The 24,019-nt window shown below is 47.3% G+C and overlaps 1 protein-coding gene across 1 annotated transcript in view; it reads right to left on the minus strand.

Moving 5' to 3' along the window:
• Window positions 1–24,019, minus strand: part of LOC144244792 (dihydropyrimidinase-related protein 2) — a 74,630-nt gene that overhangs the window by 25,964 nt on the left and 24,647 nt on the right. The window contains exons 4-7 of the mRNA XM_077780110.1: window positions 6,230–6,394; window positions 3,249–3,310; window positions 2,672–2,752; window positions 2,073–2,141 (exon numbers count right to left, since the gene is read on the minus strand). Coding sequence (XP_077636236.1) covers window positions 2,073–2,141; window positions 2,672–2,752; window positions 3,249–3,310; window positions 6,230–6,394 — 377 coding nt within the window. The remainder of the gene's footprint in view (window positions 1–2,072; window positions 2,142–2,671; window positions 2,753–3,248; window positions 3,311–6,229; window positions 6,395–24,019) is intronic.

A 24,019-nucleotide genomic window follows, 5' to 3' on the forward strand; every position in this document is an offset into this window, starting at 1 on the left:
GCGGGGGGGGGGGGGCGGGGGGACTCTGCAATTCTCCAGGCAACAGCTGCTGGAGACATGTCTCCAGTGTCTCATCATGGAAAAATGGGTTTGATTCTTGTGGTCAAAAGAGCAACCAGAACAATTCTCCTCCCGTAGCTTTTGCCTGCTAGGTAAAGCCCGGGCTTGTTTTCTGTTTTCAGGTCTACAGGGCCCCAGGGATGCGGAGCAGACAGGAAGAGGGAAAGCAAGCCCCCAGCAAGGCTCTTCCACTTTCCACAAGGTCATGGCTCCCAGAAGTAGCCTCGGGTGACAAGGTAAGCGGCATCTGCTTTTCTCAGTGCACAACAATCTCACCCACCTGCACAGCTGTAACAGGACGGAGCGGTCCCAGCCCAGCCGCTGGGCAGAGCAGGGAGCAAACTTCTCAAGTACGCCCAGCCCCAGGTGTCACCACCCGGTTACAGGGGCCCATGGGCTTTATGGTGAGCTTGGGCTCCCGTGTGTGTGTGTGTGTGTGTGTGTGTGTGTGTGTACACAAAGCGGGGGCCTGGGGGATCAGGCAGGACATGCCACTTTCTAGCTCTCTGGTACAGGCAGTCACTTCACCATTCATCTAAGAGACACAGAAATAGTCACCGTAGCACAACTCCATGAGGCACCACACACAGATAACAGAATGCCAGTCGCTTCCCAGGACACAGCTATGCAGCCTGTGTGAACAGCGCCCCCTGGAGTTGCACAAAGGGGGCTGGGCTGTGTCTGCTTTCCTTCATGGGATGGTTGTAAGGCTGAAATGGTTAACTGTGAGGCACTTTGTGCCTAGCACCTCTGGAGGCTCTTTCTTTCAAGAAGAAGCAAGCAAGCGCAGCAAGAGCCATGTCACTCCTCTACCTCTCCTGGAGTCCCTGCGGTTGAAAGGCCTGAGCCCAAAACTGTTTCAAGACTGAATCAGAACCGGGGCGCCTGGGTAGCTTAGTCGGTTAAGCGTCCGACTTTCACTTAGGTCATGATCTTGCGGTTCGTGGGTTCGAGCCCCGCGTCGGGCTCTGTGCTGACTGCCAGCTCAGAGCCTGGAGCCTGTTTCAGAGTCTGTGACTCCCTCTCTCTCTGACCCTCCCCTGCTCACGCTGTCTCTCTCTCTCTCTCTCCTAGAAATAAATAAAAAACATTAAAAAAGAAAAAAAAAGACTGAATCAGAACCAGCCAGTCCAAGGAAGATGGCGCTGATGGCCAGCATGGCCTATGCCGACCCAGCTACCCCGGCAGATCTGTCCAGGGAAATGTGGTTAAAGTGGTTGCCAAGGCCAGCTCCGAAGGGGAAACAAATGCCACAGAAAGGAACCTTCAGGGTGTCTGAGCAAGTGATACGGTGTGTGCATGTGAGTGTAAATGTGTGTGCATACGTGAGTGTGTACACGCAAACATGTAACTATGAGCAATATGTTGTGTGCATGTGTGTGTGTGTTACAGGTACACACTTGTGTTCAAAACCAACCTCAGGTACTCTGAGCATCAGCCACTGACACTGTCACCCTCTCTCTCCTATAAGCCCCTCCCAGAGTCGCTGTCCACCAGCCCCAGAGGCAGTATGCAGTTAACACAGGGGCCCGAAGAAGTCACCGTCAACTTCCCGCTCCCCTGTGCTGGCCCTGGCTCATCTCTGCAGCTCCTCAGTGTGCATGGGAAGGCTGGATGGTTGTGGAAGGAACTACACCCCATGGCCTGGAGAGGGACCAGACGATACTAAAGATGTAACAGGTTCCATCCTTCCTTCCACTGAGGAGAGGAAAGTGTCTTCATGGCCATAGATGGTGTTGAAGGTGCGCTGGTGTGTGTGTGTCTGTCTCACAAGTCTCTATTGTGTCTATGGCCATGTCTCTGTTTATGTGTCTATCTCTGAGTCTGTGTGTGTCCCTGTGGCTATGCCTCGGTCTGTGTGTCTGTCTCTGTCAGTCTGTGTGCATGGTATGTGTGTGCACACAGTGAAAAGGGCAGAACTAGGAAGTGTAAATCCCCAGTGCGCGCGGGACATTCCCAGTGCTTCCCCTTCTCCTTCCGCCTGTCCCTTCTGGCCTGCCACAGATGCTCACCTCCTCAGGCCGGCTCAGCACATGTCCCTCGGGGCCTGTGATGCCCAAATCCAGGATCCTCTGCTGTTCCTGCGAGAGTTAAACAAAGCCAGACCGTCAGGGAGAGCTGGACTTGAGACGCTCTGATTGCTAGAGACCTTTCACCCAAAGAGTTACTCAGGCAAGGTGATCACTCGGCCCTCATGCCAGGGCCTCATGCAGAGAAGGATTCACTGCCCTGTCCCCAGGCCTGCCCGAGCAGGGGTTCAGCTCTTCCCCTGGGTTGCTGGGAGCCCACGCGTGCTGGGCCCTGGGCCACAGTGTAAAATGTCTGTATGTGGAAGCCCACGTTGCCCACCCCACAGGTGGCTGCCCTACAGCACCGAGAAACGACTTCTCTGTGCAAAGGGATCAGGCCAGATGTCCCGCAGAACGCACAGAGGCACACGTCACTGACATCTACCTGCTGGTGAGACTTCTAGCACCGTGCCCAGGGCGGTCGCACCAGGTCCCCCTGTTTCTCCTCCTTACAGCTGAGCCACAGAAGTGGCTTCCCGCTCCCGAGCCCGCCTCTCACCCTGCAGCTCACGGAGAAACGATGAGGAAAGAAGGCACCATACCTCTGCAATGATGTCACCGTTTTCTGCGTGGACTTGGGCGATCGCGCCGATATCCCGGATCACACTCAATACTTCATAGATCTGAAAGGGCAGGTGGGGGGATCAGAGACAGGGGATGTCCATGTTCCTGGTCACAGGTACAGCCACTCCCCTTCTGGCCACACCGGTCAGCAACAGCACCAGCAGCTGCTACTATTAAAGCTGGCTCTTTGGACATGCCCCAAGAGGAAGGCTTGCGGCCACTCAGTAATCAACAGGGGCAGCATCACCTAAGGGAAGTGGAGCCGGGGAAGCTCATGGATGACACCTGGCTCTCTGCCAGGTTTGCTGAGGCAGCTCTGAGTACATCGCTGGGCTCTGCTGTCCTACAGAGGCAGCTCTGAGGCCGAGTCCAGAGTCCCAGTGCAATGGCTTCAGACCCTCCCTAAAGGTGAAGTTACATCAGGATTTCATCCCCCGCCACTTCCCATCAAGCTAAGGGGCATACATACACTGGAGGCAGCTTTCCAAGACAATGGCATTTGCCCAGATGTATCAAATGCCAGGAAGCCTGCTCAGAAAAGGCAACTCTCCTTACCTGGGAATCGGTCAGCTGGAAGCGATCCTTGAAAGCCATATACACCAGGAAGGAATTTACCCCTAGAGGATAGGCAAAATAGAGTGGTAGAGACAGGACTTTAATAAATAAACCAGGTGCACCTCGGTGGCTCAGTCGGTTAAGCGTCTGACTTTGGCTCAGGTCATAATCTCACAGTCTGTGAGTTCGAGCCCCGCGTTGGGCTCTGTGCTGACAGCTCAGGGCCTGGAGCCTGCTTCAGATTCTGTGTCTCCCTCTCTCTCTGCCCCTCCCCCGCTTGCTGTCTGTCTCTGTCTCTCAAAATAAAATAAAGACATAAATAAATAAATAAGTAAACAAACAAACAAACCAAACAATCTGGAAGCAAGTAAGAAAGGTATAATACTATGCATATATGTATATCTATGAAGAGAGGAAGGATGGGAGAGACAGAGGTGGAGACAAAGAAAGAAGGATAAAGCAAATGGGGTAAAATATAAAGAATTGGTAAACATGGGAAGAGGGTACTAAAGTTCTTTTTAGTATCCTGATGGGTTTTCTCTAAGTTTAAAACTATACTGAAATTAGTAGTTGCCTGTATTTATACATGCATTCAATGCACAGCAACATTATTCGCAACAGCCAAAGAGCCAAAGTGACTGATGAACGGATACACGAAATGTCATACAGTCATACAACAGAACATCACTCAGTCCGAAGCTGGAAGAAAATCCTGTCACATGGATGAACCCTGAGGACACTACACTAAGGAACTAACCAGTCACCACAGGACAGATATGTAGGATTCCATTTACAAGTCACATTTATAGAGACAGAAAGTAGAATTGCGGGGGGGGATGGGGGGTGCCTGGGTGGCCCAGTCGGTTAAGTGTCTGTGTCTGACTTTGGCTCAGGTCATGATCTCGCAGTTCATGGGTTCAAGCCCCACATAAGGCTCTGTGCTGACAGCTCAGAGCCTGGAGTCTGCTTCAGGTTCTATGTCTCCCTCTCTCTCTGCCCCTCCCCTGCTCAAGCTTTGTCTGTCTGTCTGTCTCTCTCTCTCAAAAATAAACATTAAAAAAATTACAAAAAAAAAAAGAAAAAAAGAAAGTAGAATAGGGGTTGTCAGGGGCTGGGGACAGGAAGGACTGGGGGGGTGGTATTTAATGGGTACAGAGATTCAGTCCAGAATGATGGTAAGTTCTGGAGATGGATGGTGAAATGATTGCACAACAATGTGAACATACTTAATGCCTCTGAACTGTATATTTAAAAATGACTAAGATGGGGGCACCAGGATGGCTCAGTTAAGCATATGACTCTTGATCTTGGCTCAGGTTATGATCTCATGGTTCGTGAGCTAGAGCCCCACACTGGGCTCTGCACTGACAGCTCAGAGCCTGCTTGAGATCCTCTCTCTCTGCCCCTCCCCTGGTTTCTCTCTCTCTCTCTCAAAATAAAAAATAAACTTAAAAAAATGTCTAAGATGGTAAATATTATGTTATGCTGTACAATTTAAAAACTGAAAAAATAAAAACAAAATTTGCCCTCGACTGTTGACTTTAAGAACAAAACAGATTAGGATATTCTGTGGATGAAAGTCTAGATTAACTGTCTTTTCTCTGGTAAACAGCCTTCCATCCAAGCTGGTTTTTAAGAAACATTTTTAAGTAAGAACAGGTCCAACAAGCTGATGTTGCAATTCTCGCCCTGCCGTTTCAGAGTCCTTGCCTCCTGAGGCAGCAGACCAGGCAGCCCTGCCTGACATCCATCGCGATGGTAAACAACTGGACTGACAGCCTTCTAGTCTTGGAGCTTAATTCAGGCCGCTTGGGGGTTCTGGATACTGCCCGGGGTTCAACGGCTCGGGACATCCCAGCCCTTCAATCCTGCCAGGCCACAGTTGCTATGGAGATGCTCCTGCCTGATTTGGAGTCTATTCCATTCAGTATGGAAAGTTAAACCCTTTAAGACTCAGTGTTCCCAAAAGTGGGAAGGTTGAGGGTAATTTATTTTCTTTCAGGAGGAACCTTTGTGCAAGAAAGAATCTTAGGATATCTAGTCCAATAACCTCATGTGATTTTTTTTTTAACGAGACTCATAAAATTTAAGTAACTCCCCAAGGTCATATAGCTAGCATGTGGAAGAACAGACAAATAAACCCGAGACTGCAGATTTTCATTCTGGGCATTTTCCGCCATATGTATAGATACCTACCATATCCATGCCTAGATATTTCCCTCCTGCTATTTTACTCACGGCTCATGGTACTTCTGAGCTTACACGTCTCAGACCCCAAAAGCAACAGGTGTGCCCCTGACAGTTAAGATCCAATGAGGTCAACATGTCACCCTAGGAGTCTAGTCTGTAGTCAAGTTCAAGAGGACCACAGAAGATGGTGTAACTTGGCAGTACCACCTGAACTCCCAGGGCTTCTATGGACAAATTCCTCCAGCCTCCCTGGGAATCTTCCAGAGCCCAACCCCTGTAATCATACTCCCTGAAACAGTCCTCTAGGATGGAAAAGACCTTTCAGGGTGTCCAGAGCCCTCAAATCTATCCTGATTCTCATGGGCTTGCAGGAAGAGCTTGTCTGAGGCCTCCACTTGGCATCCTGGCCACCACCCAAGGACTGTGCAGAATCCTCCCTGGGAGAGGCATTCTTATCCTTTGAGGGCAAATCACTCTCATGGCTTCACCTCTCCAACTGGGCTAGGTGCAGTTGCCTCGAACCAGCAAACTGTGCACAGCTATTATGTAAGAAATGGTCCCTCTGGTAAGGCTCAGGTTCTCATATCAACGAAAGCTTCCACTGCTGCACTGGGTTTGGTCACCCCCCATGGGCACCAGCTACAGCCTGACCCTCTCTCTCCTTACAGGCATGGACAAGAGACACAGGAGGGATCTGCAAGCGCTATTCCCAGAGCTTTCCTTCAGAGAATTATGCTGGCTCACGCACCAAAACAGAAATATCCCCAGAGGTGCTGGTCAGCATAACCTACCGTGGTCCTTCACCAGGGCCTCCATCTCCTCCTGGATGCCCTTATGCCACTCAGTGATGTCCACGTGCAGAGAGTAGTCACAGCAGGACTTGCTGTCAGCCCATTCCCTCCACTGGTCAAAGGCTGCCAGCAGGCTTGTCCCGGGCTCGGGCACGACATGGTCAACTAGAAAAGAACAGACATTTGTCGTCATCCACCATCCAGGGCCATGGGTCAGCGGCAATTTTCCCACTGCAACCTTGAGTAAGGCTTCTTGGGTTCAAACTCGAGATGGTGATCTCTACAACCAGCTTCTAAGAATCCACTTAAACCAACTGACTCCCCAAGAGGGAGAAAGCAGAAAGCAGAAACCTGGCACGGCATGATTACTCCAAGGAAACCATGCCATGAACTGCCCAGATCTGATTGCCCAGCTCAGGGTCCCTGAAAGCACGAACCTCGGGCACATTTCACGGACAATGAGTCCTTATGGACAATGTCAGTGTCAGATGGCCAGCAGAGCTGCCAAACCTTTCTGCGTGCGATAGCTGCCTGTGAGATGCCCCCCCACCCCCCGACGGCAAGGAACTTGAAGATGCTGGACCTTCGCCATGCAGACTGAGGCTTTTAAAGTTTCCCCAGCATATCCAATCTCTCATCACCGCTCATATTTCTGCAGCATAATACCACTTTGTAATTTAAGGGGGGATCTTTTCGTCTTAAGAGTTCAAAGCGTCTTTTAAAACAGTGGTTATTGTTATATTGTTATTGAGTTAGGCTGAGATGGGAGACAGGGGACTTTGGACTCTAGCTGAATTGAGTTTGTCTCCTGGCTCTACCACCTACCAGCAAAGAGCTCTTGGGTAAGCTATTTAATCTCCACTACCCTAAGTTTCTGTGCTGGCTTAAAATGGGGATATTAACTGCCACACACATTTGTTATGAGGAAGAAATGAAACGGCATATCTATCAATCTTTTGTCATTCCCCTATTTAAACCCTCCAGCGATCTCCCAATGCTCTTAATATAAAGATTAAGTCCCCAACAAGGTCTAAAGATTCTACCCAGTTTGGCCCTTGCTCACCTCTAAAAACATCACTCTGGCTCAACTCCCCTTTGCACTCTGCTCTCCAACCACATAGGCTACCTTTCAGTTCCTGCTCCCTTCTGCCACAGGGCCTTTGCACAGGTACTATACCTCTAAGTCTCAGAGAGCTCTCACTCAGTTACCCCGACGACGAGAGGTTTACCAGAACAATTCTTACCCATCTTCTGCACAGAGACACTAAAATATGAGCTGCAATGACTTGTCCAAGGTCAAATCAAACTTATGCAACAAAAAAAGATAAAACCCAGGACTCTTGACCCCTGAGGCAATGAATTATTCTTCTAAATAAAATACTGGATTTCCTACACCCAGGTAAGTGGTTCCCAGCTAAGAAAATGCCAGCCCAGGCAATACTAGTGAGCTCAAGTTTCTGAAGTGGATCAAATTTTGCAGACACTGTTCAACTGTAATCAACTGAGCTTGGTTTTGTACCTCTCAAAAACGTGCACATCTGAGCTGAATTTTCTTTTGATGCAATGTACTTTTTTTAGTAAGTAGCAGTATATGTAATTAAATGCCTAGCTGGTACTGTAATATGCATAGTGTTATCTAATGAAAGCAATGAGGAGGTCATACTTGTGATGCAAGTCAGTTCCATCTGTAAAACGCTAACAGAAACCCTGGCAGAACAATTCCAGTTTCTTAAATCGTGCCCTGCCCCCCACACCCTGCTAAAGGGGAGGAGGAAGAAGAGGGGGAGGGGGAGGAGGAGGAGGAGGAAAATATGCTTTGTTGCAAACAGAGTTTGGATAGAATCTCCCTAGTCACACCCCTGGCTTCCTCGCTTGCCCCACCATATCAGCCTACATGAGCAGCCAGATAGATGGCTCAAATCTTTCCCCAGATCCTGTCACTCTGCCAGTTGACCTTAGAGTCTAATTCAACCCCTCCCACCCCACCTTGGTCCTATGGATCCAGTCTCCTCTCTCCAACACACTCTATTGTCCCTCCCCCTGGCTCATCACCATGGATCCTCCACCCCCCCATTCCTTGAGCCACCTGACTCTTCCCCACCTCCAGAACTTTCCACCAGCAGACTTCTCTCTCTGAAAACCCATTCTCCTGGCTCCTTCTCACTGGCTAAATGTCACCATCCTTCCTCATCTGTAGTATTGCTGTATCCGTTCCCCTAGTTCCCCTATCTGACTCCCTCCGCTAGCATGTAAACACCCTCAGAGGAGGGACCAAGTGCCTGGATAGAGGAAGTGCTCAGTAAACATGTTCAGTAAATGAATACACGGTCCCTTCCAGCTCACATGCCTCCTTGAAAGATCAGGTCAAGCACTAAAGGAGGTGCTGTGCTGGGGATGAGCCCAGATCTTCCTGCTCAACCTCAAGTATATGTAAGGTGGTCTGGCGCTAAGCTACTCAAAGTGGAGTGTGTTAAAGAACTCTCTTGAGAGCTTCCCAGAGTTTCAGATTCTGTAGGTCTGGGCTGGAACCTGAGAATTTGCATTTTTTAAAGTTTCTTTCTTTTTTTATTTTTTATTTTTGAGAGAGAGAGACTGAGTGCGAGCAGGGGAGGGGCAGAAAGAGATGGAAACACAGAATCTGAAGCAGGCTCCAGGCTCTGAGCTGTCCGCACAGGGCCTGATAAGGGGCTCGAACTCATGAACTGTTAGATCATGGCCTGAGCCGAAGTCGGATGCTTAACCGACTAAGCCACCCAGGTGCCCTGCCCCTAAAGTTTATTTCTTTTGAGAGAGAGAGAGTGAGTGTGTGTGTTGTGAAGGAGCAGAGAGAAAGGAAGAGAGTAGCTTGAGAGAGAGAATCCCAAATAGGCTCTGCACTGGCAGCGAGGAGTGGGCTGTAGGGCTCAAACTCATAAACCGTGAGATCATGACCCGAGCCAAAGTCAGACACTTAACCGACTGAGCCACCCAGGTGCCCTGAGAATTTGGTTTTTAATCATCTCTCTTGGAGCTGCTGGGTCTGCCTTTGGGTCACTAACTGAGTGCAAATCTTTTCCCATTTTCTTCTCCAAGTACCTCAACTCACTCGTGCCCATCTTACCCCATTCTACTACACAACAGCATTACTACTTACAAAAAAACGTCAGCTTCCCTGGATGGAATACCATGGCTTCCGTCCATGTCCAAAAACAGCGCCTAGAGTTACAGACAAAGCCAAGGGCTCCAGGGAAATAAACATGTTTCCTCTAAAAACGAATGACACTCAAAAACGTGTCCATGGAAAGCCTCCTCATGTTTTCCCACAGTCCTCTCCCTGGGAGCTCTCTCCTGGGAAGAGCTGCCCAGGGGCACAGGGCAGAATGTCATCCTCACTTCCGGAGGGAGCACAGATGACCCACTGAAGACACAAGCCTGCAAAGGATTTGCAAGAAGCTCCCACGCCTTTGCTCCGGTGATTCTCCTAAGCTGTCCCTGCCAGAGCCTGGCTTTGGCCTGGACTTTTCCCCCCACCGTGTAAGACGTGAGGGAAAGCTCATCGACCCAGGCCTCCACCAGGAGGTGAAAAGAGAATGACCCTGGGGTCAAAGAGCTCCAGGTTCTGTCCCGATTCTGGCAGCAGCTCTGCCCTGCTGTGTATACTCTTTGGGACCCCAATTGCTTCATATACAAAACACGGGCATGAAAGTTCATACGGTGCAGGGCTGCAGGCAGCTTAAGGAAGCGTGGATGAAAGCACCTGGCAAAATGTCTGACATGCATGGAGTTTTCATTCCCCTGGGATGATCACTCAGAAACTCCCTGTGGTTTCCGTGGGAGTCTTGCGATTGCGAATGTGGTTTATGAGGGAGCCATGAACATGCCCCAGGGCAGTGGCCTGAACTTAGAACTTGCAGCCTGTGTCCGGAAGTGCTCACGTCTAGAAGATACCAGCGATTCCAAGGGACGATTTTTACTTCTCTTACAACTGTCGAAAGACCTGACATTCTTCAACAACTTTATCAAAATGTGATTCACACGCTACACAATTCACCTGTTTAAACTGTACAACTCACTGGTGTTTGGGCTAGTCACAGAGCTGTGCGACCATCGCCACAATAGAATTAGAGACCGTCACCCAAAAAAGAAACAACGTTCCCATCTGCAGCCCTTCCCCATTCCCAGCCCCAGGCAATCACTAACTTGCCTTCTGTCTCCAGATTGGCCCTTTTTGGACATTTCATGTAAATAGAATCACACAGTTGCATGGTCTTTTGTTATCTGATTTCTTTCACTTAGCATGTTTCCAAGGTCCATCCATGTGGGAGCATGTATCAGTACTTCATTCCTTTTTTAAATTTTTTTTTTTTTTTGAGAAAGAAAGAACATGAACAGGGGAGAGGGGCAGAGGGAGAGAGAGTCTGTTAAGCAGGCTCCACTCTCAGCGTGGAGCCTGATGCAGGGCTCGATCCCACAATCCTGGGTGACCCCCTGAGCCAAAAATTAAGAGTGGGTCGCTCAACCAACTAAGCCACCCAGGTGCCCTGGTATCCTATTTTTATTTTACTGGTATTGACAAGTATATACACACAGTAAATGAGCTGCTCCTTGAAATCCAAATAGAGAACTCCTTTGATGTGTGCAGTATTTAGAAGACCTTTGCTTTTTTAACTTTTTATTTTGAGGTAATTGTAGATTCATGTGGAGTTGTAAGAGATCCTCAGAACCTCCACCCAGTGTCCCCCCGGGTAACATCTTGCTTAACTTCAACACAACATCACAACCAGGAAGTCCACATTGACACAATCCAAGACCCCAAGTTCTCAAAAGGAGTGGCCCAGCGTTATTGAAAAAACACAAGAGATGTCAGAAAAGTCAGCCCCACAGCCCCTGTTTGGGGAACTGAAGCGGCAGAGCCCGAACCACACCCCGAAAATCTGCAGGGGATAAGCTCATGGAGCTGAAGAGAAGAGGGGGACCCCTGCTGGGGCCTCCTCTGGCTGTAGGCTCTCTGAAGGGGCATGGAGGGGCAGCTCTAGACACTCCACTTAGTACACACGGCACCCCACACGCCAGCGGTCTTACAATATCAGATTTGCCCATCTCCTGCCTCCCATTCCAGAATCATCCTGCCTCATTCTCTAGTCCCTGCACTTAGCTGTATGCGTGTCTGCCTCTCCCCTTCTCATCCTAGATGGATCAGTGGACTTTAATTAAAAGCACGCCATCAGGGAGATGACAACACAAACTACCGCTGGCTCATCTCTGTGGCTCATCTCTGTGGCATGGGGCGACCTATTCAGCAGAGAATGCCTTTTGTTAGTGGAGAGATAAGAGCCTTTGGGAGCCCCCGGGGCATGCCGGTTAGGATAACATGCTTTTGTTCTGGGAAAAAAACCCAAAAAACCAAAAAGCAGACTGGGAAGAGAATGCACCTGTCCCTGGGAATGTAAGGGGGGCCCCCAAGGAGAGGTAGTTGGGGAAAGACCAGGGACAGATGCCAGAGCGTGTGGCCCACTCGCCAACGTCCTCATCACTGTGACTTTCTTCAAGACACTCGTCTTCTCTGGGCTTCAGGTCATCCCTCCTCTGTGAGATGGAACCAATACTAGTGCCTAATGCACAGGGTCTGGGGCGGTGTAAGCGAGTTGGCATGGGAACTCCCGGGAAGGATGCCCGCTACAGAGCCACGCCCAATAAACACCTGCAGGAAGACATATACTCCTCTGCGAGGAAAACGACCTCATGTAAATCCTTTTGTAAATGCTTCAGGGCCTCTAAAAGCACAGGCGGATATACTCCCTACTTCCCTTGCACAAATATACTGCTTCTCCAGCAATGAAAAGGAGCATTCTCCAAAAAGCGGGAACTACCTAGAAGGTCTGTGCCTGACTTTCTTATCTACAAGCTGACAATAACACAGCTTGAGAGCTCCGTAAGACGATGCTTATGAGTACTGTCACTCACTCCCTCTTCCCTGTGTCCCCCAAAGCATCCAGCAGGAGGGGCGGCTTACAAAAGATGCTCACTCAGGCACTGGAGGGACCAAACATCATACATGCCTCTGGCAAGAAAGGACCTGGCCAACTCAGTACCAAGCACTGAGAGACCACGTCCGCCAAGGGGCCCAGCCGTGAAATCTGAGAATACTTAGCACTCCCTGGAAAAGTCCTTGGTGCACACAGCTCTCCTGTCATCTGCCACAGACACTCGCTGCGGCTGGTTTTTAAATCCCAGCCTTCCTGGGGCGCCTGGGTGGCTCAGTCGGTTAAGTGTCCGACTTTGGCTCAGGTCATGATCTCACAGTGTGTGGGTTCGAGCCCCACGTCAGTCTCTGTGCTGACAGCCAGCTCAAAGCCTGGAGCCTGTTTCGGATTCTATGTCTCTCTCTCTCTCTGATCCTCCCCTGTTCATGCTCTCTCTCTCTCTCTCTCTCAGAAATAAATAAAACATTAAAAACAAAATAAATAAATCCCAGTCTTCCTGAATGCTGGCAAGGGGACCCACCAAAGTGACTACCTTTAACGTAAGTATAATCCATGTACTTCAAAATGGGAATAATTGGAGGAGCACCTGGATGGGTCAGTTGGTTAAATATCTGACTCTTCATTTCAGCTCAGTCATGACCACAGTTTGTGTCTGAGCCCTGTCAGGCTCTACACTGACAGTGCAGAGCCTCTTTGGGATTCTCTCTCCCTCTCTCTCTGCCCCCTTTCCCACTGATGCTCACTCTCTCTCTTTCTCAAAATAAATAAACTTTAAAATATGAGAGTAATTGGGAGAGAAGAAGGGGGGAAAAATAGTGGAGGAGAGGGAGGGAAGCAAACCATGAGAGACTCTTGAATGCTGAGAACAAACTGAGGGCTGAGGGGGGGTGGGGGAGANTTGTGGGGATGAGCACTGGGTGTTATATGGAAACCAACTTGACAATAAACTATTAAAAAAATAAATAAATAAAATAAAATATGGGAGTAATAGCAAAAATAATTAACACTTATCAGATCTCTGAGAGGTAAAAATGCAGCCTCAGCCCTGTATATTTTATACCTACAGCATGTAGTTAGGTCATTCAATAAACACAAAACTGTATCATCAGCCTAACACGTGCAGGAATATAAACTCATGCTCCTCACTGCCTGAACTTGGCGGTACCCGAAGAATCCCCTTAGTTCTCTCTTTGCCAAATTTTCTTCCATGAAATCTTGCTTTTAAAACAAAACAAACATATTCATATAAACCAAGCTCAGCCATGATTAATTGTTCAGCATCCAGTGATCACTGCTAGACTCATTAAGCCAAAATCTGGAGGAAATAAGGGTTACAGCAAGATCCAGTAAAAAGTATTTATGCAACAAGCAAACAACCTCTTACGTGATCTGGTGATCAGCCAGCTTCTGAGGAAACAAAGAGGCAGAGGATACAAACTATATGCTTAAAATGGTTAAAATCTAGTTTGGAAGAAAAAAGCTACATTGCAGGGTTCACGGAGGAAATGACCTTGCTCAGTCCTCCAGCTACTACATATTCCCACCCTTCCCTTCCCACCAAGCGCTGGAAAGAGCTGAATACTCTTGATGTCTCACTGTAACATCCCATTCACTTGTGGCCCACAGCACCCTTGGCTCTGCTGTGCTGATACCCCCGCAAAAGCTCTCAATTCCTCCCATCCCCCGGGGACCACTGGCACCTTGCACGACCTTGGCGTGACCGTCCGCAGCAGCCTGCTGCCCGCGCCCGCCCCAGCTTCCGCACAGCACTCCGCGCGTCTGCGGCTGCTTCTCTGAATAGGCATCCCCTGGTTCCTCTTTTGCCCCAACATTGTCAGTGCTGGTGTCCCTGGGAGCTCTGTCCTACTTCATTCAATTCCACTCCATTTCTGACATTTATTCAAAAGGTCCTGAGTGGGGGATCTGAATAGCAGACCCTTCTCCAGCTGGCTTGCATGGGGCCCCTTATTTCTTGCTCTTGTCTCTTTTCCCTCTCATTCCCATAACCTTCCCCCCACCCCCACCCCGGCCATGTCCTCTCTTTCCTCCCCCCTGATCTCCTTCCTCCTCCTTCCTCTGCTTCCTGCAGTCTTCCTCCGGGGCGTCTAGACATTCGACGTGTGATGGATTTGGGGGCTGGGACTTCACTCTCAGGCAAATCCTGGGATAAACAGCTGGACGCAGGGGAGACCCACAGGCTACAGCACCTGTCAGGGTTGGCTTCTGCCACATGAAGGAAGCCACAGGTGGGTACTAGGAGCTTCCCACCCTTGCAGTCCATGCCTCCTGCCCACCAATTTCCCTTTCTGTGGCCTATACCCACTGGAATGAGCCAGCCATTCCTTCCAGGCTGCTGGCAGATCACCCGGGGAGTCCAGGAATCGAAGCTGGAGTCTGAGGGTGGGAAAGGACAGGTGGGGAGCAGGGCACAGAGGCCCATTGTCCACACCCAGTGTGATGTCTGATCCTAAAGACGATCCTAGAAAGACGTCCTTAGCTTTCTTCCACTTTCACCATTCAATTCAGACATAACCAGAGCTCCCCATGTTAAAGAAATACATCCACCCCTCCAGAAGTATTTTTCCATGGGAATGGGACAACAGAACCGTGTTATAAGCTTGACAGCAGTCATACAACCTCACATGGGCACAGCTTTTCAGCAATTTACAAAGGGCCGCCACATGCCTTATCCTATCTGATGCTTATACTAGGGAGGCAAACACATTTACAATGTGGGCATCACAGAGGAGGGGCTGTGGCCAGGAGCCTTCCCTGCAGTCATGAAGACAAACTCACAGAGCTGGGGTCCAAACCCACCTGGCTTTACAGTCTTTACTAACCACCGTCTTCTGGGTGTTTCTACAAATACCACTCATCTCAACTCTTCAAACCTAGGCTTTTTTTTTTTCTATTATTGAAAACATAGGCAGGTTCACTTATGTGAGCAGCTAATGACCTTCACCTAGTGGACCCAGAAGGAAATGGCCAATGTGAGCTGGTGACAGTCAATTTGGGATGTCAGATAAAAAGCTTGTCAAAATGTCAGCACCTCATAAAACCTTTTTCTTGGAGGCCTGGGGTAGCCTGCCTAAGGCCTAGCATGCACGTGGCATGCGAGATCAAAGGCCAGGCTAATGAAATCTGTGTGTGGTGACGAATGGTCATTTATAATGTGTAAATCCTTTAAGAGTGGCAAACCACACAATGAGCAGAAATCGTCTCCCTGACTTAGCAAGGGCAGACAGGGAGAGCCTGAGAGCCCATCTGTAGGCAGTAGGGGGTCAACCTTCACAGGAAGGGCCCATCAGGGTTGACCAGTGGCCTCAGGGAGGGAGAGAAGAGACCCACTTTGCCAGACAGGCTTGATTTCAAAATCAGCCTCTGCAGTCATACTTGGAAGTTTGCTCTCAGTTTACTCAGAAAGGATGTCCCTGGGCAACCCGGGTATCTCAGTTGGTTAAGTGCCTGACTCTTGATTTCAGCTCAGGTCATGATCTCATGGTTTGTGAGTTCAAACCCAACATCGGGCTCTTCTCTGGTGGTGTGGATCCTGCTTGGAATTCTCTGTCCCTCTGTCTCTCTGCCCCTAAGCTACTTGCTCTCTCTCTTTCTCTCCCTCTCAAAATGAAGAAATAAACTTGGAAGGAAGGAAGGAAGGAAGAAAGGAAGGAAGGAAGGGAGGAAAGGATGGCCCTAAGCTGTGTAGTGTCTACAGAGAAGGTTCCAGCAAACCATGAATGGTGAGAACAAATTGATAGAAGCACTGCTTAACTACCAGGAATGCAGAAAGCACTTCAATTGTCAGTGCCCAATGATACTTCCAAGTGCCCTTGAGCTTGTCTTATTGATATCAGCAAGTCTGGCAGATTCTACACGAGGAGATATTCATGGCTTGAATTAGGTTCAGATCCAGGACGCTTAGAAATTGTTCTGTCTTCTTCCTGATGAGGAATCAGAGTCCCAGGAAAGCATCAAGAGTAGTTAAAAGATACATGAGTCGTAGCAATAACAGAATTAATCCTAGGTCTGAATCCAAAATCTGTAGTTTCCTTTCCTTTTTTTTTATGAAATGAGAAAATATTACCTATAATCCCACCATCCCAACAGTAACCATGAATCTTTTTCTGTATCATCTTCCAGATCTGTCCTGTGCCTTTATTTTATATGGGGGTAATCACAGGGCACACTCACTTTTTTTCTTAATACCATTAATACCATCTTATCCTTAACAGTCTTCATGATTCAATTTGCTATAAGAGCTACTTTGTGGGGAAGGAGGGAGAGCTACTATAACTTTCTTAACCATTCCCCAATGCTGAGTCTACAGACTGCTTTCACTTTTCCTCTATTATGTAATGTTCTCTTGAACATATTCTCACAAATACCTTTCCCATTCTTATCAGTGCTTCTCTCTGGAGAGGGCCCTAGAGCTGGGATAAACAACGGCTCTTCATGCAGATGACCAGGTTGCATTCCAAAAGTGCCACCAGTTCACACTGCCACCAGCAACCCATCAGGATGGGATGTCCCCCAGCGAATACTGGTATTTTCATTTTATTTGCTTACTATTTAAGGGGTATAAGAAACAAAGCTCTTTTCACTATACTAAGCTATCTCTGTTTCAGATAAATGGCCACCTTCCAAGACCCAAATAGGGAACTGAGTAATACATGAGAGACCAGAACGACCAGCTATACAAAGAAGTTACTGACAATTTAACAAGAACATGATTAAATGGCCACGTCCACCATCTTAACTCTGGTACCTCCTCAACCCTTCCTCCAGCGTTGTCACAGGAGCCTAAGATGACTCCCACTAAGGCTGTCCTGCTAAGCATCTGAGACAGAGTCAGGAGATGGACACAGAGCTGGAGAGAACCCAGGCCCCCAGGCCCCAGGGGCACAGAGAGAAGCTGTGCTTTGTCTCCATTCCGTGTATGTTCACAGAAAGACAGACCCTCAACGGGAAGTGCCATCCCCAAAGCACAGTGATGAAATCGTGGCCCAGGGAGAAGGCAGGGAGAGCCAAAGGTGAAAAGCCCAGCCAAGTTCATTAGAATTCAAAGCTTCAAACTTCAGATCCATGGAGGATGTCTCCAAGAGATGTTGAAATCATTGGCTAACAGCGGGAGAGAGTTCTGTTTCCTGTAATTAGACAAGCATTCTGAGTCTGAAGAAAGGCCAAGTGTATGGCATCGCCCATCTCTGCACCAGTGGGAGAACCACAAGGCTGGCTTCAGGCTAGCATTTTGATCCTGGAATTCCTCGGAGCACGGTAAAGTTCAGAGGAGCGACTCCTCCCTACAGGGCCTCACAGGCCCTGCGGCTTGCCGGCTTTCTTACTCGGAGGGAGATAATGATAGTACCCACTCACAAGGTTGTTATGAAATGGTATTTGTAAAGGGGCTTATAACAGATCTTGGCACGGTAGGTCTCACATAACCATTTGTTTAATTAAAAGCAAAATAGGATTGTCTTGAGGATAAAAGACTGCTTGACCCAATTCCTGGCACGAAGTCAGTCTTCCCTCAATGTTCAATTTTACTTAGAGGTATCACAAAAGGGGGTCAGGGTTTGGGGCATCCCACGGGCACAGAATCTAGGAGTCCAAGGGCATTCTCTGGTGCCGCTTGTGGGCCAGGGGAAGGGCTCAGTGGGGTCAGCTCAGGGAGAAAACCCCCCGAGGAGTAACAGGGTATGAGAACAGAGAGGATAAAGGCGCTATTGAGAGGAGGCCCAAGGCTCCTGGGGCCACAAGAAAGAACAGCACAGAACTTTAAGTCTTTTGCAGAAAACTAAATAAGACCAAGACAAGCAAAACAAATCTGTCCTGTTTACATAGCAAGTAGGCACTGGTTGTAAAATTAAAGACAGTAAGTGCTGGAGGAACTAGAGACCTGCTTTCAACAAACACAAAGGTACGCTTCTCACCTCCCAGGGAACCTCTACCTGATCAGAACAGAAAACACAAGCTAATCACCATTATCGGAGTTTCTGTATTTCCAATCACAGGCAAAAAACCCTGAGCCTATCCTGGAGATATCACTTCAGTTAAATCTCCAGCAGACTTTTTAAACCATTGAAATTATTTGTATGTTCAAAGTTCCCCAGGGATCCGGGCCCCACGGGCTGGGATCCATGGTCTGGTTCTCCCATGTCAACTTCTGGGGAGGAGAGGACCTAGCAGGTGAGGTTCCTAAGAGTTGGAAGTTTTGAAGGTCTGCAGACTTCCTGAGCAGAGCAACTTCCATCATCCCTGTTTACCAGACACACCCGTGCCTGGGTACCAGCATGATGACCCCAGAGGGGGTGTGTGCATGTGTGCATATGCATGTGTGCGCGTGAGCATTTGCACACCTGCATGAGTGCGCCAGGGACAGAGGGAGTTGGAGGGGAATTCCCTCCACCTCCCACCTCCTGGGGCCTTCAGGCTGTTTTAAGGAAACAGAGACTTCCCTGTTTTCACCACAAAGTCTGCCGTCAAGTAAAATCCAGACTACAAACAAATTACAGAAAGAATGCAGGAAAAGGAGTGATAGGGACCCTAGGGGCCAGGGCATGAGAGCCTGAAGGGTGTCAGACTCCGCTGCGAGGCACTCTGCCTTGAAAGAGGGGAGGCCCAGATGAGGTGGCTGGGGAAACATGTGAGTAATGACACTTCCTCTGTTTGTCTCAGCTTTTGGTTGCCTGGGGCTACCGGACCACAGATTCGGTGCTGGCTTGCCAAAAATACGATTACAGGGCTATGTGGAACATCTTAAAAAATAAAAGCCCCACTGCAAGGCTTTCACGTGCAGACTGGGTTTGTCTCCGTTTTCCTTCCTGCCGGTCCCCTGCTGGAAAGGGGATCCAACTATAAACTCAAGGACCTGCAGCTTCCTTAGTAGGGGCCAACAGAAACCCATGTACTCACATACGTAATGGGTAGAGCTATGTCAGATGCTACAGCCAAAGACCCAAGGTCAAGGTCAACAACGGAAAAAACAAGAAGCAAATTAAAGAGACAGGGTTATGTTCACATTCCTATTTAAGTAGATAAACCCTCTGATCTGATCACAATCATCTTTCTGAGAAAATATGGCTCGAAATAAAAGATGTCATGTTCACACCTGCTCTATTTCAGGACATCATTTATGGACACGCACCAAATGATACAATAAAGACAAGAGCACCTAGTTCAGATAAGAAGTGACGCATGTTCGGGACTCTAATTCGCTAATGAGCAACTAATCCACCCTTGTACAAAGCTGCTGTGACAAGAGTCTCACTGTGTCTGAAAAAGAACATACTGGCAATTGGACTGGAGCTCAACCTAGAAACAAAAGCATGAGGAGCCTGGTGTCTCTTCTGTTTATTCTAAGGCTGTACAACTGTCTTCCTTGCATCTCCTCCAAAGAAAGTTGGGCAGGGAAGGAAGAGCTGATGATGTCATATGTTGACTGGAATCTATCTAGAGCCAACATAATTGACGGGTGTTTTCCTCCTAGGAACCTGGACTGAATTCAAAAACACAGCACAACATCTCTGGAGTCTGAACCATGGTCATTGTACCATCATGCGCTCCCCATCTTGGGCGGAGAGCTAACCGTTCAATAGGTCTTTTTCCCCTCGTTGATTAATAAGACTCTGAATAACAGCCAATGTATCTGGACAATGAGGCTTAAGCCAAATAAGGGGCCCAGTTGTTCAGGGAGCCATTGGTGAAACCCTATAACTGTGTGGGTAGTTGAAAGTTCAGAAACGTCCGCCTGCACCCCGGTACATAAAATCTAAACACTTCCTCACATTATGTTCTCTTCCTCCCCCAGAACGACAGGAGCAAGAGATAATAACCCAGATGCAAAGGAGCATTCCAAGGAAACTTTTCTTTTTATATAATTCCTTCAAATGCAAAAGTACTTAAAGGCCAAAAACCTGGAAACCAAGAGAGAATTTAGGAAAAACCTCAAATTTTCTGTTGTTCCATCATCCAAAGAAAATACATACTGACCTAGGTCTACACAATCTTGTATCTTACCCGTTTACACACACCCACTTATATATTCTTTACAAAAGTAGTATCCTAATTTTACAGTGTTAATTTTAATAAAGCTCTTTTTTTTTTTTAATGTTTTATTTATTTCTAGGAGAGAGAGAGAGACAGCGTGAGCAGGGGAGGGTCAGAGAGAGAGGGAGTCACAGACTCTGAAACAGGCTCCAGGCTCTGAGCTGGCAGTCAGCACAGAGCCTGATGCGGGGCTCGAACCCACGAACCGTGAGATCATGACCTAAGTGAAAGTCGGACGCTTAACCAACTAAGCCACCCAGGCGCCCCAATAAAGCTCTTTTTAAAGAGAAGCTTAAAGAGTGTCAAACTGGGACATAGTGATCATGGTCTACTGTTCTTCCATCGACAGGTTGTGAACATGTTCATATTCATAAATATTTTCCACAATAGTTTTTAATGACTACATGACTACCTTTTCCTCGAGATGGCTATCATTTACTCAACCAATGACGTACTTTGCTCATTTAGGTTGTTTTTAATTTTTTCTCATCAAACATAATGTTACAGCGAACACCTGTAGAGGAAAACAATGCATAATTCAGACTCCAGGGTGTGAATATCTCTTGCTTAAAAATTTGCAAAGCCCTTGTTAGATATGGTTTTACTCCCCTCCAGAAAGGGCAGGTCGATGTAAGCACCTAGCAGCCACTTAGGAGTGCCATTTCACCACAACCTAATTAACAAGGTATTATAATTCCTTTTACTATTTGAAAATTCAGTAAACAAAAAGTTAGCTCATTGTTATTTTAATTGGTATTGTGTATCACTCATTCAGTTAAATATTTTTCCCTAAGTTTTATGGTAGAATTATTTCTTCTTTTGTAAATACCATGTTCATACCCTTTATTTTTTCTATTAGTGTTCATCTTTTTATTGAAATGTTAATGTTAAGATTTCATATTTTATTTTACTTATTTCTGTTTTGTTTTTTTTTTAATAGGCTCCATGCTGGGCATTGATCCAATGCCTGAAATCAAGACCTGAGCTGAGATCAAGAGTCTGACGCTTAACCAACTGAGCCACTCAGGCACCTTTAAGATTCCATACCTTAAATGCATCAACTCTTTCTCATATTTTTCAAATCTAATTTCCTGCTTCTGGTGTTCCTCTTAACTATTTTGCTCTAATAAGGTCTTTCATTTCTATGTTGTCAAGTGTTTCTGTCTTCTGATTCTACCTCTGATGAAATATCTAAAGTATAGGACTCTTCATCTATATTTTGTGGTTCTCTTTTGACTTTATTGTTTAAACTTAACCCATCTGAAAGGTATTTGGATATAGGATATAAGCAGTTAACCTTTATTTTTCAAATGGTTAATTATGTCAGCATAATACTATGACTGTGCCACCATGAGCTTGAAATGTTCCTTTTTTCATACACCAAATACCTATAGATTGTCTATCTTATTGACACAGATGTCTCTTCTAGAACTAGTGCCTTATCACTTTAATTATGACATTTTTATGGCGTTTTAGATATCCCATTAAGCATGGCTTCCTGCCCTTTTTTAAAATGTTTATTTTTGAGAGAGAGACAGAGACAGAGACAGAGCATAAGTGGGGGAGGGGCAGAGAGAGAGGGAGACACAGAATCCAAAACAGAATCCAAAACAGGCTCCAGGCTCTGAGCTGTCAGCACAGAGCCCAACGCGGGGCTTGAACTCACGAACTGAGATCATGACGTGAGCCAAAGTTGGACACTTAACCGACTGAGCCACCCAGGTACCCCAGCCTCCTGCCCTTCTTCGTTATGTTCTCTTAAAATATGTTCTTGGCTTTTACTGTTTGTTGATTCTTTCACCTGAACTTCAGAATCATTCAGTCAAGTGTCAAAAAACAAAAATACTCTTTGAGGTTTTGAGGGGAATCACACTGAATTTAGGTTAATCTCTAAAGAATATGCTCCTTTACAGTATTAGTTGTTTCTATTCATCAACGTAGCCTTTTTTTAAATCAAAGTCTCTCAAGTCCTATATATAAGAATGTATTCCTTTATTCTGTTATTTTATATTTTGCATAGCTATTGTGAATGGGGTTCTTAAATTCTATTTACCAATTGGTTACTTCTGGCATATGAGAAAGCTGTTAGTTTTGAATACATATTTTTATTTTTTTAAGTTTATTTATTTATTTTGACAGAGAGAGAGTGTACACATGCACACGCAGGCATAAAAAGGAGGAAGAGACAGAGAGGAAAGGCAGAATCCTACGTAGGCTCCACACGATCAGTACAGAGCCCAATGCGGGGCTCAGTCCCACAAATCCCACGAACCATGAGATCATGACCTGAGCCAAAACCAAGAATCAGAAGCTTAACCAACTAAGCCACCCAGGCACCCCTTGAATAGGTATTTTTAAACTGGTCATATTAATAAGCTTTCTTCTTAGGTCCAGTATTCAGTTAATTCCTTTGAATATTTAACACTGCCTAACAAATAACAATCATTTTCTTTTTCCTTTCCAATATTTTTACTGCTTATTCTTCCTGCCTTAGTACATTGGCTAGGACTTCCAAATAACATTATATAATAGAGATAGTAACTGGCATTCTGGCCTCTTACTCAGCAAGGAGGGAGACCCTGCAGTATGTGCTGGGCCGGCATAAGGGCTCCTGCCCAAGTTCCATGGCCCACAAACCTGAGGCAAAATGAAAGGTCAAAGCAAAGAGAAGACAGCAGTTTCTACACTTTACACAACTGAACAAAAATGCTTTTGAAATACACCTAAGATACTGGGTACTAAAACAGACTGAATGAAGACTGCTAATATTTCCAATGGTAGATGCAGACTTGACGGGGAGGGGATCAGAATGGAGGTGGTCAGATGTCAGCTTTTCCCTTAGTGCTGCAGTGAAGGAGTGTCAAAGCAGAGTGGCCAGGGAGCCCAAGGAACATCCAGCACTGATTTCCTACATCTGCGCTTCCCCTGACTCTCTCCAGAGGAGGGAGATGTGTTCTCTCACACATGCATTCACCTCTTTCCCCAACTGGGCCCATTTCACACGCCCCCTTCTAAGAAGTCTTCCAAGACCATCTGGATGGAAGGTGTCCACTTGCCCTTCAGACCTGGCAGAGCGCTCCTCTGGCTTTCACCTCCTGCATGGCATAACTTTCAAGCCACGATGATGCCCCACTATCCAAAACTGTCCATCTGGCTCCACACTCAAACTCCATAACATTGCCCCAAAAGACTTCCATTCAGTAAAAACACACTGCTTTCAGGGAAGGGGAGTTAGAGTCTCACTCAGTGCCTGCTTCCTCCTACTTGCATACTATGGAGGGGATCTCCGTCATCTTGAAACGTGAACTTCAATGAGGGAGGGTAGCAACCACGTCAGGTATGTTAGTAGCACTGAGAAGTAAGAGAGGACAGGAAGGGAGGAGGCAGGGAAATGATGAAATGGAGACAAACCCTCCCAACAGCTAGAGCCCATCTGTGGGAGTTCTTAAAAGCCCNCAAACCTGAGGCAAAATGAAAGGTCAAAGCAAAGAGAAGACAGCAGTTTCTACACTTTACACAACTGAACAAAAATGCTTTTGAAATACACCTAAGATACTGGGTACTAAAACAGACTGAATGAAGACAATGCTAATATTTCCAATGGTAGATGCGGACTTGACGGGGAGGGGATCAGAATGGAGGTGGTCAGATGTCAGCTTTTCCCTTAGTGCTGCAGTGAAGGAGTGTCAAAGCAGAGTGGCCAGGGAGCCCAAGGAACATCCAGCACTGATTTCCTACATCTGCGCTTCCCCTGACTCTCTCCAGAGGAGGGAGATGTGTT

This window comes from Crocuta crocuta, unplaced genomic scaffold, assembly GCF_008692635.1.
Source record: "Crocuta crocuta isolate KB4526 unplaced genomic scaffold, BGI_CrCroc_1.0 scaffold395, whole genome shotgun sequence".
Taxonomy (NCBI): domain Eukaryota; kingdom Metazoa; phylum Chordata; class Mammalia; order Carnivora; family Hyaenidae; genus Crocuta; species Crocuta crocuta.